Source organism: Cheilinus undulatus, linkage group 19 (assembly GCF_018320785.1).
Source record: "Cheilinus undulatus linkage group 19, ASM1832078v1, whole genome shotgun sequence".
NCBI classification, from domain to species: Eukaryota; Metazoa; Chordata; class Actinopteri; order Labriformes; family Labridae; genus Cheilinus; species Cheilinus undulatus.
This window is the reverse complement of record NC_054883.1, coordinates 11,048,544-11,064,710: the sequence shown is the minus strand read 5'-3', so window position 1 is coordinate 11,064,710 and position 16,167 is coordinate 11,048,544. Positions and strand designations below refer to the sequence as shown.

At 39.8% G+C, this 16,167-nt stretch overlaps 1 protein-coding gene across 1 annotated transcript; it reads right to left on the bottom strand.

The window, feature by feature from the left end:
- Window positions 1-104: 104 nt before the first annotated feature.
- On the bottom strand, window positions 105-14,981 carry pcolce2b (procollagen C-endopeptidase enhancer 2b). Its single transcript, XM_041814076.1, has 9 exons — window positions 14,719-14,981; window positions 14,439-14,547; window positions 13,797-14,052; window positions 11,433-11,557; window positions 9,052-9,188; window positions 8,792-8,955; window positions 7,930-8,013; window positions 1,448-1,615; window positions 105-1,116 (listed from the first exon to the last, which is right to left on the bottom strand). Exons 1-9 carry the CDS (start codon window positions 14,850-14,852, stop codon window positions 986-988), a joined length of 1,308 nt encoding a protein of 435 aa, XP_041670010.1. The 5' UTR covers window positions 14,853-14,981; the 3' UTR covers window positions 105-985.
- Window positions 14,982-16,167: the final 1,186 nt, after the last annotated feature.

The window sequence follows — 16,167 nt, the reverse complement described above, 5'->3', positions numbered from 1 at the left end:
GTCCCATGATTACAAGCACCTTATCCATATCCAAATATTAGTGGCCATTTTTTGATGTCCAGAAACAAATTATTGTACAAAAAAAAAACAAACAAACAAAACCAAAATGTTAAAGGAATTTTATTTCGGCAGAAGAAAACAATAAAATATAAATAATATTCACAGACTTTAATATGAAAATAATTTCATTTCTTAGCTCTGCCTTTAAAAACAATGCAAGTGAATCATCTATGCTGATATTGGTACTTTGATTCTGTAAACAAACTGAAGAAAAGAGCTACAGCTTGGAAGATCCCTATTTGTTTCAGAGTTCTTTAACAAAGGATGACGTTCATATTAAATATTGCACTTTAAAGCTTCCAATCCCGCCCACTGAAATTAACAATAGAAAATAAACATAGGTTTTAAAAAACTCCTATGGGCACTAATCAGGCTTCTGAATTGAATATGTGTCATTCATACTTAATAATAGATCTAGTTGATCATTAAAATTGCCCTGAACAGCCTCAAAAGAAAACTGAAATGTACAGTATGGAAAATTTGAAGTTAGTTCACAGAATTTAAAATGAACTTTTCTATTTTTCTCCCTACAAATTGCTACCTTTAGCCCTGATTGTTGGCTTTTCTCACTGGCTACAACTTAATATCCTGCTAGGAGCACAAAACAAATTTTTAACTTAGTTACTGATTCATCTCGGGCAAAACAGACTAAGCAATGAGTGTGTAATGGAAGACAGAGGTTGATAACTTAATTATCTCTTGTTTATCCAAAATGAATACTTAAAAGACTGGAGTTAACCCTCAGTAAATCAGTCATGCAGATAACTTTTTGTGCTTCCAAATACAGCAGATCTTGCAGCCATTTTAAGTTTTGATTAAATGTGTTTGTGTATCAGGAGAATATTTTTTTTTGGTTTAATCATGTCCATCCATGTAGAAGCCCCAGGCCCACCCATTTAGTGGAGATCATCAAAGCTTCATCGACTCAGCACCTCTTGTTCTTCAGCACGTTGAGCACTTTCTGGTTCTTTGTCTTGAACGCCATCACAAAGTGATGAGGGGCGATCTTCCCCCGGCCCTCATCGTCCACCTGGCCCATGAAGATGTAGTTCAAGCCTGGTGAGGTCACACAAAAAAAACCTGAATGCAGTGGCGGAACGGCAGAGACATTCAGGGAGGCCGTACATGAGAATCTCCACACGGCAGGTCTGTACTCATATGTTTATATGCTGGCATACAAACATATTAAACATGACTGTTTGGACAGTGAGTTCTGCCGCTCACCCCATCCTTTAGGCAGAGATCTATCAACTGACGACATAGAGAAGGAGGCAAACTCAGAGCCAGAGGTTATTTAAAACAGTCAACCCAGAAAATGCATATCATATAGCTTCATATAGCTTCCATATGTCAAAAAGGAATCCCACTTAATTTCTTTTGCACTCACCTCTTCTGATAAATGGACACTTCTTGCACAGGATGATGATCTTGGTGCTCATGGTCTTTCCTGCCTGCTGGATGGCCAGATTGCCTTCTCTGTACACATTGATGATAGAAACAGTTGCGTACATACTTCCTCCTCTCATCACCGCAGTAATGACAGTTCCAGTTATCACTGCCATGGACAAACACATACACACAAACAAGAAAAAGTCAAATGAAATGTAAAAATACCTAAAAATGACCAAAATAATAAATCATATAAAAAGAAAATGTGAGCTCTTCTCCAGCATTGAGAGAACAAGCTGCCAATCCATAATAGTTAACACACTCACAAACAAGGCTAAAAATCTAGGAACGGATTCAGAAATTATGGTTTGAATTTGCTTTAAAAACATTTCTATTTCAGATATTTCCCGTTCAGGACTTTGGCCAGAACAAGAGCTTCGTGGGACAGTGACTAGAGAAGCATATGAGACTCTGGAAAAACAAAAGCCTTTAAGAAGTAACACAGCAAACCATCTGCTGCTACGTAAGCAGGTATTTGTGGCTCTACTTTGATAAAGCAATGTTTTGAAGTTCCAGCCAGTATTGTAATGAAACGGACTGAAAAATGTATTTATTCCTCTAAAGGGCCTTAAAAAGCTGACAAGACCATCGGGAGCAATATCTACATGATAGTTTTTGATGCCTGAATCACTGCCATGGAGTAGGTGTCATATGAAGAGTGTTGAAGCATGCTGCTGTAACAGCTTTTGTACACGATTTCCATAGGAAAAAAAATTCATTAGAAAAAATACCTAAACATACAAGATGAGATCAGCTAACATAACAGACAATTCTTTATCCAAAGGGGGGCTCAAACAGACACAAATCGTTAATGATACACAAAGGAGCTTTAGGCTCATTTGTATTCTTAGCATGGCAAGATGTTCTCAAATAAACTGCATAAAGACTCGTGTTTAATACTTTCCATAATTTCAATTTTGGTTTAACATGATAGCTAAAATTCTCGGTCAGGGCGGGAGTTTGCATGTTCTCCCCATGCATGCGTGGTTTCTCTCCAGGTTCTCTGGCTTCCTCCCACCACCAAAGACAAACTTACTAGGTAAACTGGTGACTCCAGATTGGGCATATGTGAGCATGCCTGGTTGTTTGTCTTTGTATGTCACCCCTGCAATTTACTGGCAACCAGTCCAGGTTGTACCCCGCCTCTCACCCATTGGCAGCTGGGATAGGCTCTAGACCCCAAATGGGACAAGTGGTGAAGAAAATGTATTCATGTACGGATGGCTAGCTAATGAGGGATTAGCTAGTTGAGTTTGATGGAAATGCCTATAACCAGCACTTCAGAAATTTGAGACAAAAACTCCTGGGCACATGAAGTTCTGACCTAATAGTGATGCTGGATTAAAAAGTCTCTGGATCTCCAGAATTACTACAGCTGGGAAAATAAAGCTATGTCTGTTCCAAATATCATTGTATTTTATCAAGTAGTTAGCTAGCTAATGCGCTACTAGCTACTGTGCAAATCCCTGCATATTTACACTGATTAAGGATATGTTGATTAACGTGCACTGTCCTAATCAAATAAACTAATGAATAGTATAAATAAATAATTTATTAGATATGTAAAATGTAGGTCTCAAATGTGAAAACCATGGAGGTAGTTATCAGGGTTTATCCTCTTGGAGCCATAAATGTTTGAACTAATGGAACCCTGAAAACTCTGTAACCGTGGTTGAGCTATTTAAAGCCAAACATGCTGTTGTTGTCACAGTTCATCCTTTTAGGATGATGAATGCCTGTGCAAAACTCCGCAGCAGTCTGATTGTTACATTCAGTTTGGGCAGAGATGTTTGAAGCCATACTGTTAGCATGGCTATCAAATTTTTAAAAAATAACCAGTGTATGGGACTGCACAGCAAGTAGTCTAAAGAATTAACAGTCTATAAACAGTGTTTTAGCTTCAGATTAAAAGGAGTCTGGATTTTACAGTGTGGAACTTCACATAAAGAGAATTTGCTTTTTTACCATCATACGGTATGTTAGAGAAATGGGAACAATATGTGCCCAACTCTTTTCAGTTCTTGTCTGTAAAGCGCAGCTGGTCTGGAAAGATGTCTCCGTGAATTAGCAGTATGGCCACTTGACATTTCCTTTCAGGCTTTCAACCATTTCTCTTTTTGACCTTTTTACAAGTTAATGGCTCTTTCCAAAAACTCACATGAGGGGTATCATTTACTGTTATTTTGAGACCTTTTGAGAGAGATAATTCCTGGATATGGCTATGTCTGTGACTAACTCAAGTTGAATGTGTGATAACATAATCGTCCAAGTTATCTGCATGCAAGTAGAGCAGAGGTGCCTGGAAATGATACGTCATCCAATCTAAGATGGAGAGAAAAGAAGCTGAAATTCAGTCAGCATGTTTTCATGCATAGTTTCAATGGACTACAGTCCTTGTTCCAGTATACGCGCACAGCAGAAGAATTTATATATGGGGCGCAGACGGCCTTAAAGCACGCCCCATGTACAGTGGCGGCCTGGGTTCGAATCCAACCTGTGGCCCTATCCCACATGTCTCTCCCAACTCTCTTGTCCCTGTTTCTGACTCTATCCACTATCCTCCTCTATCAAAATAAAGGCACAAAAAAGCCCAAAATAAATCTTTAAAAAAAAGAGAAGGATTTATATATTAACAAAAGCATGTCTAACTCAGCTAGTGAATGGTGACACATCTCCTCTCAGCCTGTTACTACAGAGCTTTTCCTGTTGATCTTGCCAACAAGTTAGCAACCAGCTATGTATGACCAATGGTTAAAACATGGAAAAACTTTAACAGCAATGCACATTTGGTTACAAATGAGGTGAACACCATGCCTCTAGCTTACAGTGAAATCCAAAGTCAGATGTCACAGTGACTCTTGCTCAATTAGAAATTATATTAAGCAAAACTTCTGGTTCAAAACTGGGCATGCAAACTATGAAGCATATGCTGAATGTCTCCTCCAGTCTGGTCCCATTAAGGTTTCTACATGCAAGGGTAAAATGATCTTGAACCACATTATCTGTGTGTAAAACCAACTTTAAGAAATTTAATTTACACAGACAAACACATCTTAGATGTCAGGTTTTAGTCAGACTAACACAATTGTTTGGAACTGCATCAAAACAGTTTCTTTGTAAACAAAGCGTTTCTTTTTTTTTTTCCTTTTTTTTGGGCATAGACAAGCAGGGCTGGAGATTTGCAGGTCAATTTACCACAATACAAAATTGGTATTTACTGTGTCGCCTTTTTCTTTCTTATTTTGTAGAAAATATAACAAATCTGACTAGTGAAGCTTCTGCTGTTTTCTGTTTAGTCTAACCAAGTTTAAAACGAGGCACAAAAATTACAGTTTTGTTTTTGGCTCACATTAGAAAACACTTGACATTTAACTGTGGAGCCAGTGCAGTGAAAGGGAATCTCCAGATTCTTTACACTGATGGTACCGATACGTCTAGTCTTTACATTAAGTCTTTTTTATTTCCTAGCAGGGACAAGAACAGCCTGTCTCAGTAATGTTAGAGTATCTGTTACACAGAAGGGATTCTGGCACCCTAAAGTACATATATCAAACCATTCAACTCAACGATATCAACTGTCTTGATCTGAGGTGTTAATTAGAGAAACTATTTTTCTACTACTGTCTCGCCGCTTCATTGAAAAGTGATGTAACAAACTGTGTGCTACCTCTGCTACCACATCACACAAGCGACTTTTTCCACATGCTTAACCACATTGCTTGCCTCTCCTTGGCTCCTGCAGCACGTTCAAGTGAACTCTTTGAAATAGCAATCTACCACATGTGGTAAACATCTTCAAGAGGAAAACATCAGAGAGTAGCAGAGTAGCAAAGGAAGGCCGAGCCTGAATCAACACGTTTATTTATCAGCAGTTTACCCACAGTCAGGGGCTGAGTGTGTGTTTGTGTTTACTCTAGAGGCAACTGTGTCCTACTGTATACACTCCTTCACTTTCTGACGGGCTATCAAGGAAGTCTTTGAGATGTGCAGTGGGAAATTATAGGAGCAAAGACAGTGACATGATCAGGACTGTAAAATGTGTGTGACAGGAAATTAGCAGGTAATGCTAATGTAGGCTATGCTAATGTATGTCTTGAAAGAGTCTGCACTGCTCAGGTGTGGACATATTAGAACAATTTGTTTACAAAAGCAGGAAAACTTTTACAAAGACATGATCACTGACATGAAAACAACTTTAAACTATGAGTTAGGAGAGGTCTGCTAATGCTAATGTAGGTGAGGCTAATGCAGGTTTTCAAAGATTGTGTTCTTGGCATAGATTTGGATATTAAAGAAACTGCAGGTGAATTGTACAACACTTGACAAGGGCCATGAAAAGGATCGTATACTGCAAGTTAGGGGAGGTTTTATTGCTAATGCTAATGTAGGTTAGGTTCGTTGCAAAAGCCAAAGGAACGCATTCAGCTAGTGTGTGAGATCAGTCCAAGTAAATGGAACACAACATTAGGCAAACGTAAGTATACTTGGTAGGTTTGGACTTTTTAGGGAACAGCATGTTACTGACAGCAGGTACGGTTTTACAAAAACATGGTCAGTGACATGAAAAGGATTATTAACTATAAAGCTGGTTACACACCGCTGTGCGGCAGCTCACCACCTCCAGTCATTTTAATGAGGGAAGGGCGGCAGACGGGAAGCGGTTTTAACTGTGGCGGTAGGACCCAGAAGCGGTTGCCACCCACGTGAACGTGCACAGATTTTGCCCTGCCACTCGGAGTTCAGCGTGTTGAACTTTCTGGCGGCAGCCGCCTGGCAGCAGCCAATCACATCAAAGGAGGACGAGAACCTGGAAATAGCAGGCTTCGCGGGTCAAAGCAAACAATGGAGGAGCTCACAATGTTGGTGTCAGAATATCCTGAGCTCTACAACACAGCTCAAAGACAACCACAAGAAAAATTGTGGAACCAACCATTGAAACGTATTTTCTAGGGGGGATTAGTTTGATGACAGAACCGTATTTTTCCCTATGTTTTATTGTACATTATGCATGTTAATATACAGAGATTGTGAGGTACTCTACGTGTTTTTGGGGAGGGGGGTGGTGATGGACTTGTGGGCAGGCTCTGGTGTGACATTCACCGAAGCACCTTTATGTCATTGCTGCCTCGTACTGTGGTGGCAGCAGCCGCTTTAAAAAACACTCTGCATTTTGGGGGACTCCTCCAGCAGGGAGGTGGTTTTCAGGGTAGTCCCGCAACGGTGTGTAACCGGCTTAAGTTAAGGAAGGTTTTGCTGTTAATACTAACAGGTTTTGCTAGAACAAGGCAGTAGTTGTACTGAAAGATGATAGCAATGGCTGCCGCCAAGTGCAACTTGTATGTGTCTATTGTAAAGCAAATTTTTTTTAGGAGGCGACTAGTTATCTGCTTGACCGATTATTGATGCCTATATTTGGCATTTGGCCGATTATTGAATCTGCATGTTATTTTACTAATATTCAACAAAGTTACTTCATCAAAAGGTGCACTACTTTGGTTCCACTGCAAAGTCTGTTTCCCCCTGGCTTTATTTTCACTCTCAACAGTCTCAACAAATAGCCTTTGTACAACACAACCTGATTGGCTAATCGCAACATGAATACTAGCCAATCAGCACTTAAGTCTGAGTGCCACTGACACAGTGAGCGTATGGCATCACTTCCTTTTTTCCTGCTGCTACTGTGTTGATTCATGCCGTTTCTCATGCTGAGCTAGGGTGAAATTATTTCTTTTTCCTTCATTTTTTAGATCATGCAATTTTACTTCTGCAACATTAAGTACATTCCACACATAATAATAAATGCATATCAGTTCCAAACACTGGCTATTGGCCTGATGAACTATTAATAAACAGTATCGTATTAGCCCTGAAAATCTAACATTGGTTGACCCCCAGTATTTTTATCAGGAATGGACATTTCTTTATTAAATAAAGAGCAAAGAACACATTGAAAGCTTTTCACGCTTTTCTTCTCTTGATCTGCTTCAGCATGGGTTTGCAATAGTTATGGGTAGGGTTAAGTCGTACTGAAGGCTGGTATATACAATGGCTGCTGGTATAGCTAATAGCTCAGATATAGCATTAGTATAGTGGCAGTTTTATCAGAACTGGGGTTCATTTGGTTTGGATACTTAAGGAACAATATTTTACAACAGCCAGATAATTTACAAAAAAAACAAAGATCACTGTAATGAAAAGTATTGTAAACTTTTGGTTAGAGGAGGTTTGGCTGCTAATGCTAATATTGGCTATATGCTAATGTAAGTCCTAATGGAATCTATACTGTGGACGTTTGGATATTTCAGGAGCTATATGTTTACCACAGTAGGTAAATTGTATAATAAAATGAGTAAGGCTGTAACATTTCAGTCATTTTAAGTTGTTACAAAAAAAGAAATGCTATAGTGCTGATATTCTTACCAAAATTGCTGGTGCAGTAATTGCTCTCAAGTGTTCCTTGCTTTTTGCATTTCTGCTGGCACAGAGCCACGGAGTACTTTAGAGCTGTGGAGACACACAGAAGAAAAGTCAACCACTTTAGTTTTGAGATATGGCTGCATCTGTTTCTGCTGTGGTTTATTTACAGAATATTCTCAGTAACACAAGAGGCTCTTCAAATAAAAGGCTGTCAGCCCCTGAGACAATCTGCAGAGTGGGAAATAGTAAGATAATGTGACAAGGGAACATCTGTTTTTAGAGTTGGAGATTGTAAAGAGACCATATAGGAATGATTCCAGAAAACAGAAGGTGGCTGTAAAAATATTGTTCTTCTTAGAGCAGGAAAGTCAGGAAATATAAGCCAACCAGAAAGCCTTGGTGGAGTTTGGCATCATGACAGGGAGGTGCTGAAATAACCTGGTTTGACTGGGGGGAAAGAACAACAGTATGGGACGGTGAATTTGCCTACAAAAATGAGTTGCACAGACACATGTCCACACTTTATATATAGCATATATTTATGCTATATATATTTTACACAGGAGAAATATGAGTAAAAGAGAGCGTTTAGGCAGCTGCAGTTGGTTGCATCTTCAATAGGACCATTTACAGAACCTGTTGATCCTGGTCACTCCTAATATATCAACATGTGAAATCATAAAGATCCTGTTTAAAGCTCATATTAAAGTTTTTTCTGCTGTTTTGATGCCTTTTTATGAAAAGCAATGACAGAAGCCATGTAAAACACAACTATCTGGCTGGATATAGTGTCAGGGTCCAGACAAAAGTCTACAGAAGTTGGACAGTTTCTCTGGGTTTTTACTGGATAAAAGTTGGTACCTACGTATGGGCCTCGTGGTGACAGGCTGTGTTGTTGTAGTGGGTGGTATTGTTGTGGTGGGGAATTTCTTTGGTCTGAACTTGTAGTGTCCAATGAAGCCGTCTGCGGTTAGACTGAGATCTGACAGGAACTGGATTAAGAGCTGGTTTCCATCTGAGAACACCGGCCTGCAGAGAGACATGAACAATCTGAGTTTAAACTGAGAGAAAACGAAAGGGTCGCTGTTTTATGGCATCTAAAATTTTCAGGACAGAATCACCTACGCTGGGGGGCTGTCTCCACAGTATTTGCCAATTCTCTTGGCGTCGTTGATTTCTGCCCCGTTGAAGATGGAGACATGGTCATAGCGGCAGTAGTTGTCTCTTTCCACATCAAACTTCTCAAACTTGACTTCAATGATCTGAAAAAGGAGGTAAATCACAAAGACCTCCATCCATCAACTAAAAACTTTGAAAAGCATATCAGAGTGGGCCATTTGATTAAAGGGAAGCCTGCTGTTTGTGGGATGATGTAGTCCGCACCCATCACATTAATCAGTGCTCCACTGACTTATTGATGCACCAAAAAAGCAATGTCAGGTCGAAAATAAAACTATAGAGAAAAAGGTCAAATACTCTTTACCCTTCTCAAACACCGCCCCTACATTAATCACAAGTTCTGTCATCTTATACTAAGAAGAGATAAGACAGATAAGAAGAGACTTCTGATGTCTAGAAAGAAGTTGCATTTTCAGTCTCAGCAACCAGCTAAATCTGCCTCAGAGCTGCTGAAGACTTAATACAGCTTTTTGCAAGAACAGGGAATATTCAACACATTCTGTGGAGACAAAACTAAGATTATTAATTTCATCAAGCTTCCATCTAATGACCAGATCAGACTAATTTTACTTTAGTCTTTAGCAGAGGTCCCATGGCAGACTATGCAACAAAAATCTCTTCCTGTCTTTGCTGACAGACTGGCAGCACCACAGGTGTGACACTGACCAATCATCGTATGCTGTCTTCACTACCGAGCAGGAGTTGATAGGTCATTGGGAGGTGGACAACAAGTGTACATCACACATCGCTACAGCATTGGGTGCAGTCTTGTGATATGAAAAGAAGAAAGCAACAAAGAAGAAATGGCTGTGGACTCATCCCTCTGTATCAAGAAGACAACATGGACTGGCTATCTTTAAAATAGAACTCAAGGAACAAATGTGACAGCATGGCAGGATGAAAAAGTAAATAAAATGAAAAAGTGGTCCATATAACTTGGAGTATGTGCTTCACTGTGTTGTACTTCTTAGTTCTGACACTAGATGGTGCAGCTATGTTCCTCCTGTAAACAAACATTTTGACAAGAATAATTTGTTGATGTGCTTTTTCTCATGGCTCCATTAAGATGAAAACATAAATGGCAATTTTGTGGTAAAAATGGCAAAAATTAAAATCATATTTTGAATCAAAATGCCCAGATTAATAAACACAAACAGATTATAGTAGCAATCAGCAACATGAAGGATGCTTGTTTGATTTCTGCTCCGTTTTAAGGTCCTATTAATAAAGCATGTAGGGCTAATCATCTTCAAGCACCAACATCCCAAAAAAGTTTAGCAGCTTTGTGAAGTTTGCTCCAAATGTAGATCCAGTGGAAGCCAGTGCCAACCAGGCGCCCCTGAGATCTGACTGGCCACCCAAAATTACTAACAGTGGTTGGCTACTTTTCCTGTCAGTCATCAACAAGCCATTTAGGCATATTCAATCACAAAGCATATCTTAACCTACACTGGACTCGCCTCACTAGCTTCATACACTACAGATGAGGTACTGTATATAAAAGTTGCCTGCCATCCTAATGGTTTTCTGTATGTGGCCCTGAGAGAAAAAGTTTGGACACCCAGGATGACAATGAAATGGAGAGGACTATAATGATATTCATAGCAGTTAAAGTAGATCTGCTCTGAGATTCAATGCAACATGCTGACAATAATAATGACGAAAGGATGATGTTGATAGATGAAGCAATTGTAGACAGAAAGCTCCACAGCAGCAAGCCTTCGATGTCCATGATATCAGGAACAGTGTGTTTGGAATTTGAAGAGACAGACATGTAAACTGACTGTTGTAATAATAGCATTAACAAAAATGATGGCAACGAAGAAAAAAAAGGATAAAAGTAAAGTAGAAAATTGCAGTCTGATCTGGTCTTAAGAGTAGAGCTCTTGAGAGACAAAATACCTACCCAACTTAATATTGTTGCTCTGTCTCATGTGATAAAATTTTCAAATTGGCAGTGCCGTGATAACTTCAATTTAAAAAATAGGCACTCAAAAAAATCCCATGGCATTTTTGCTCACCGCATCATTACTTCATGACTCCTCAAGGTGACATTTATTTTATGGCATAAATGAACGGAATGCTAACTGAAGTTAATTGGGTTGGTGAAACATGTAATTGTCTTGCGGTATCAATTCTAGCACAATTGCTGAATCAGATTATTGTTATGATGGGCTGTTTATCTCCTATTGCAACACATAGAGGTTAGCTGTTAAAATGAGCCAATTTCCCTTTGTCTGTATGCCTTTACAAAATATTTTCTGCAACAACACTTTACTCATAACACTGGAAAAAAAACTAAATCGGTCTATTATGATGATTCTGACCTGGTTCTTTGGTGCAACTATGTGCCAGGAGCAGGTGACACCAGCAGGGTAGTCCTTCTCAGGCCAGTTTGGTGTTTTGAAAGTCCCTGAAGGTTTATCCAATCTGCCCCCACAGTACTGGTCCCCTGTGGAGGAAATATTTCAAATTAGATTAGAGAAATGATCCAAATCAGTGTTTTAAGGGAAAGAATGGCAGTACATTATATGCTCCTGCAATAAACCGTTTACAGTAATGGGCGCTCTTGTTGCCCTCTTTGTGATTATGTGTGCACCCTAGGAAGGAAGTCACTCATTAGGCAGCTTAAAAAAGACACCATGCTCCCAGCTTTGTCAAGCATCTGAGAAACATCAGCTCAATAACCAGCACAAGCTGTTCAGACTGTCAGAGGGCTGAAACTCTTGAAGACACATTTTCTATGTAGCATACACAAAGATAGATGTTTCCTCTCCCACACATCCAAAGAACAATTTAGTCCAGTGGTAAAAATAGACACTCAACAAAAACAAAGAGACGTTGAGATGGACACAGTCTATCTGTCGACATCCGCTCTGAGAGCCTCACTGGCTGGTCCATAGACATTGTCTTTCACAGCTGTCAGCTACTTGGGTACAGAGAACCAGCCATTAAAATTCCATAAAAACAGGACGCAAGATTTGGCAACCCCACAGAGAAGAAAGGCCGATTCAACACTAAGTGATACTCCTGACCTGTGCTTTCTACTGAAGAAATGTTGGTGAGAAATTCCACATGATACTGTGAGAGGTGTTAAAATATTTCCTCTGTTTCTGTCCACATGCAAGAACCTTTAAGCCTCATACTGGACACATTAAATGCTGAAAGGTTACAGGCTTTTATAGAGACAAAAATGTATGGCTTTTTTTTGAGTGTCAGAAATCTTGACATCGATTAAAGTAGTATCCAAACTAACGACAGCCTCTGTAACACTGTGGTACCAGCAATTTGTGTTAAAGCTCCTATGTGGAAGTAACTTTGTATTGATTTTGGCGCCCCCTGTCAACAAAGTTATACCTTTTGGATCAGTTGTTATAAACTGGTTGGTCAGTACCCAAAGAAGGGCTGCAGAGCTCTTGTGTGTTGTGATTGGTGCCTCATTGCTGTATTATTCATCTCTTTTTTTGGGGGGGGGGGGCTGATTTTCCCATGATAAAATGTCGAGTTCTTGGACTTCACTAGAGATCAACCACAGGAAGTAGAGATAACCTCCCAAGACCTTGCATGTATACATAAGGACATTACATTTTGGCTTTCCTACAACATTCTGCTATTATTTTTAAGATAAGGCCATTAAGTATTTGGGGATTTACTAAGAAATTTTAGGTTAAAATGCTTTGAAATTGGTTTGAAAATTTCCAAAAATTTAAACTAGATTTTGGAGGGATGTTTTTACTGGAATGTATAGGCTTTACGATAAAGTTTCACTAAAACATCTGAAGAATATTTCAAAACATTTTGGGGTACTTTTTCCTGAGATACTTTTAAATATGTTGAAGAATTTTCACAGAAATTGTATGTTATTTCTTTGAAGTTTTAAGGAAGTTTTTATGTAAACATGGTTGAAGGTTTGATTTATCAGGTTCTATTTATCCAAAATAAGTGAGATAAACTTTAATGAACTCCAAACTGTGGCTCAGGTTTCAGGTTAAATTAAATGAATGCACGTCATACAAGTGCTTCTATAATGATGTGCTTTGTCAACATGCTTGTCTGTGCTGTCTCCTTGTTGAGTCATGTTTTGTTTTTCATCTAAGGTCCAAACAGTGACATTTTTCATGATACATCTAAGTGATTACATATTTTCCAAAATTTGTGTTGCAGTCTCTCTTTAGGTCCTGAAGATAGACTAGTTAAAAACGCACATTTTTATGTTTTTTGTATCAAAATGTCTCAGTCTATTCCTTTTAATGGTCAAATTTTTCACTGAGTAAAAAAAAAACCTTATTAAAAATGTAAACAAAGGCTTCTAGTGGAAACCCCCTCATCCAATTCCTATCCCGCAGAAGCATGTACAGACACTGAAAAGGGCAAAGAAATGTTAAATCTTGTTGCTGATGTCATCATTTGCCTTTAGAGAGGCATCAGGCTTCATAGACAGTTAAAACCTTCTCATAGAAACTTTAAAAGCCTTGTTGACTGGCTGCTTATACACTGACCTTTGCTCAGACACACACACTACCAGGCCAGTTTCAGATTCCTCTCTGGGCTGAAACCAAGGCTTAGACACTGTCCCACGTGGCTCTGTTTTACATGCTTGGGTAGCAGCATGACATTCCCGATCCTTCGCCACAACATCAACTCAAAGATCATGAGTGCCAGAACTACTCTTCTACTCATGCTTGCCTTACCTCTCTCATGTGGGTGGGCAGCAGAGAAAACTGCCAGGAAGCCACTCCCGGCAGTGTTGGCATCAGATACCATCTGCAGGAGCATCTTGTTCCCCGTGGAAACCAGGGCTCCAGGCTTGAACGTCCCACAGAAGCGACCAAGTCTCTGCCCGTTCACATGGCCGCTGTAAACATCCACATAGTCATAGCGGCACAGGTTGTCACTCTCCAGGTCGATGAAGCGGAATGATAGGACCACTACCTTTCCCTCAGGGACCTGGGTGAGATTTACAGAGCAGATTAAAGGTTAATTTCACAACCAATAAATGTGTCACACATATGGTCACATTATTTCAATGATGTCCAGTGAAGGTGGCTGCAGTATTTTTACACCAATCCTGACTTGTGCAGGGGAAGAAAATGGAACTTGCACTCTAAATGTACAGCCTTGCAATGGAGTCAGTCAGCTAAAAACTGCCCTGAGTTGACTGTTTGCTGTGGTTCAGTATTTTTAGAAGGAAATTAGGAGTTTGGAGTTGATGGCAGAGTATCATGTGTGCAGCTGTTTAGTGGGTTTTCATTAGCAGTTATAAACTTATCATTATCATCTTTATTCCCACTGTGTGAGGAAAGCAAAGGATGTGAAAATGAAAGTGAACTCACTGTGATTCTCCAGACACATTTGGTATTTGGAGGGTAAACTCCTGGGTATCCCTGGCTCCCAATTACTCCAGTGTCTCCTGTAATGTTTCCACCGCACGTGAAGGTTGGCCTAAGGGGGGAGAATGTTTCCCATTTAGAACAATGTACAGGAACACATATCTGATTTAACACAGAATATTCCTCTAAATAAATTCCACTTCATTGACGCTGCGTCCTAGAAAATCCTTAACACCTTGATCGCTCTCAAAGCTCACAAATCAATTAAGAAAAAAGGATGTACCTCCGCTGAGACTGCGCACAGACGTGTGTCAAGAAGAGTAGACTCCATGCGCAAAAAATACTGCATGTTCTCCACATTGTTGGGTTACCGGAGCACGCGTTTCGCCTGTTTTCGCCCCGTGGCATGAATGGCATTGTGTTCAGCAGCTCACACGGTTTGGGGAAAAAAGTGGCCAGGAGTTCCTGTGGGGAGTTTCAGCAACTGCAAGCTGGAGCAGATGAATATAGCGTTTGTTCAGCGTTGAGGGAGGGACGGAGCACAGGCTGCTGCTTCTCCCCTCCGAAAAAAAAAAACGATTAAAGAAGCGCTGGAAGGGTGTGAGGTCTAGCATAAGTTTCATAATGCACCTGGCCTTGAAAATACTTGATGGCTTGGCATGAATAAACTTGACCCAAGATATCACGCATGATTGACCTGGCATTCCTGGTTTGCAATATTTAGCCTACCTTGTGCTTTGAATAGTCTTGATAAAAAAAAATCAAAAAAAAATCATACAGCTCATTGCCTGCGATAGCCTATTAGAGTTTCATACCTTAAAAGGGGCCATGTTTTTTCAACAGCTGCAATATCATTAAAATATGCGTTTGAGATGGCTCCAGGCTGTGGCTGTCAGAATGATATCCACAGGTAACAGATATGAGCGTTAGATGGCGATAGCACCCCCTGCTGGATTACTACAGCAGAGGCGTTTTCAAAGTCACCATTATATCAAGATGGGGTTTTTTTCGATGGAAAACAGGTGCATTTAAAGAATTAGACTATAATATACTCTAGATTTATACCATATAAAGTGAAATATTTCAAGACCTGTTTTGTTTTAATATTGATGATTTCAGCTTACAACTCAAAAAAAGAAAAAAAATCTACCAAGTCAGAATATACAAATATTGTGGAAAGTCTTATTTCTTGTGAGTTAATTCTTTCATTTAGGTTCAGTACACACAATTACAACCATAGGGAAGACTGCTGACTTGACATTTGTTCAAGAAGACAATCACTGACACTCCCCTAAAAGAGGGTAAGCCACGTCTGCTGAGAAGCTTTACAGAGATACTGATTTCCTTTTCCAGCAGGACTTAGCACCTGCCCACAGTGGAGTCAAGACTACCAGAAACTGTCCAAATCTTCATCAAGGGAGCAACTAGACTTGATTGAGGCTCTTGAAGACATTTTCCTCTCTTCCAAAAGGCTTCTCCAGTTCTTAAGAGACTGGGGCCAAAGTTGGAATTTATAGCCTCCCCTGACAATCCAGAATCTCTAAGGTATTGTCAAGAGGAAGAGCAGTTCAAAGATGAGTTACCTGGGTCACCTGAGAGTTGTTCTCCCCCTTGATGAAGATTAGGATTACCATGACTTGGATAAACGAGCACCTACAAAGACCACCAGCAATTTTGCTGACTATGATATTAGTGCTTGACTGGTCAGCCAACTGGTCTGACAAAAACCCCA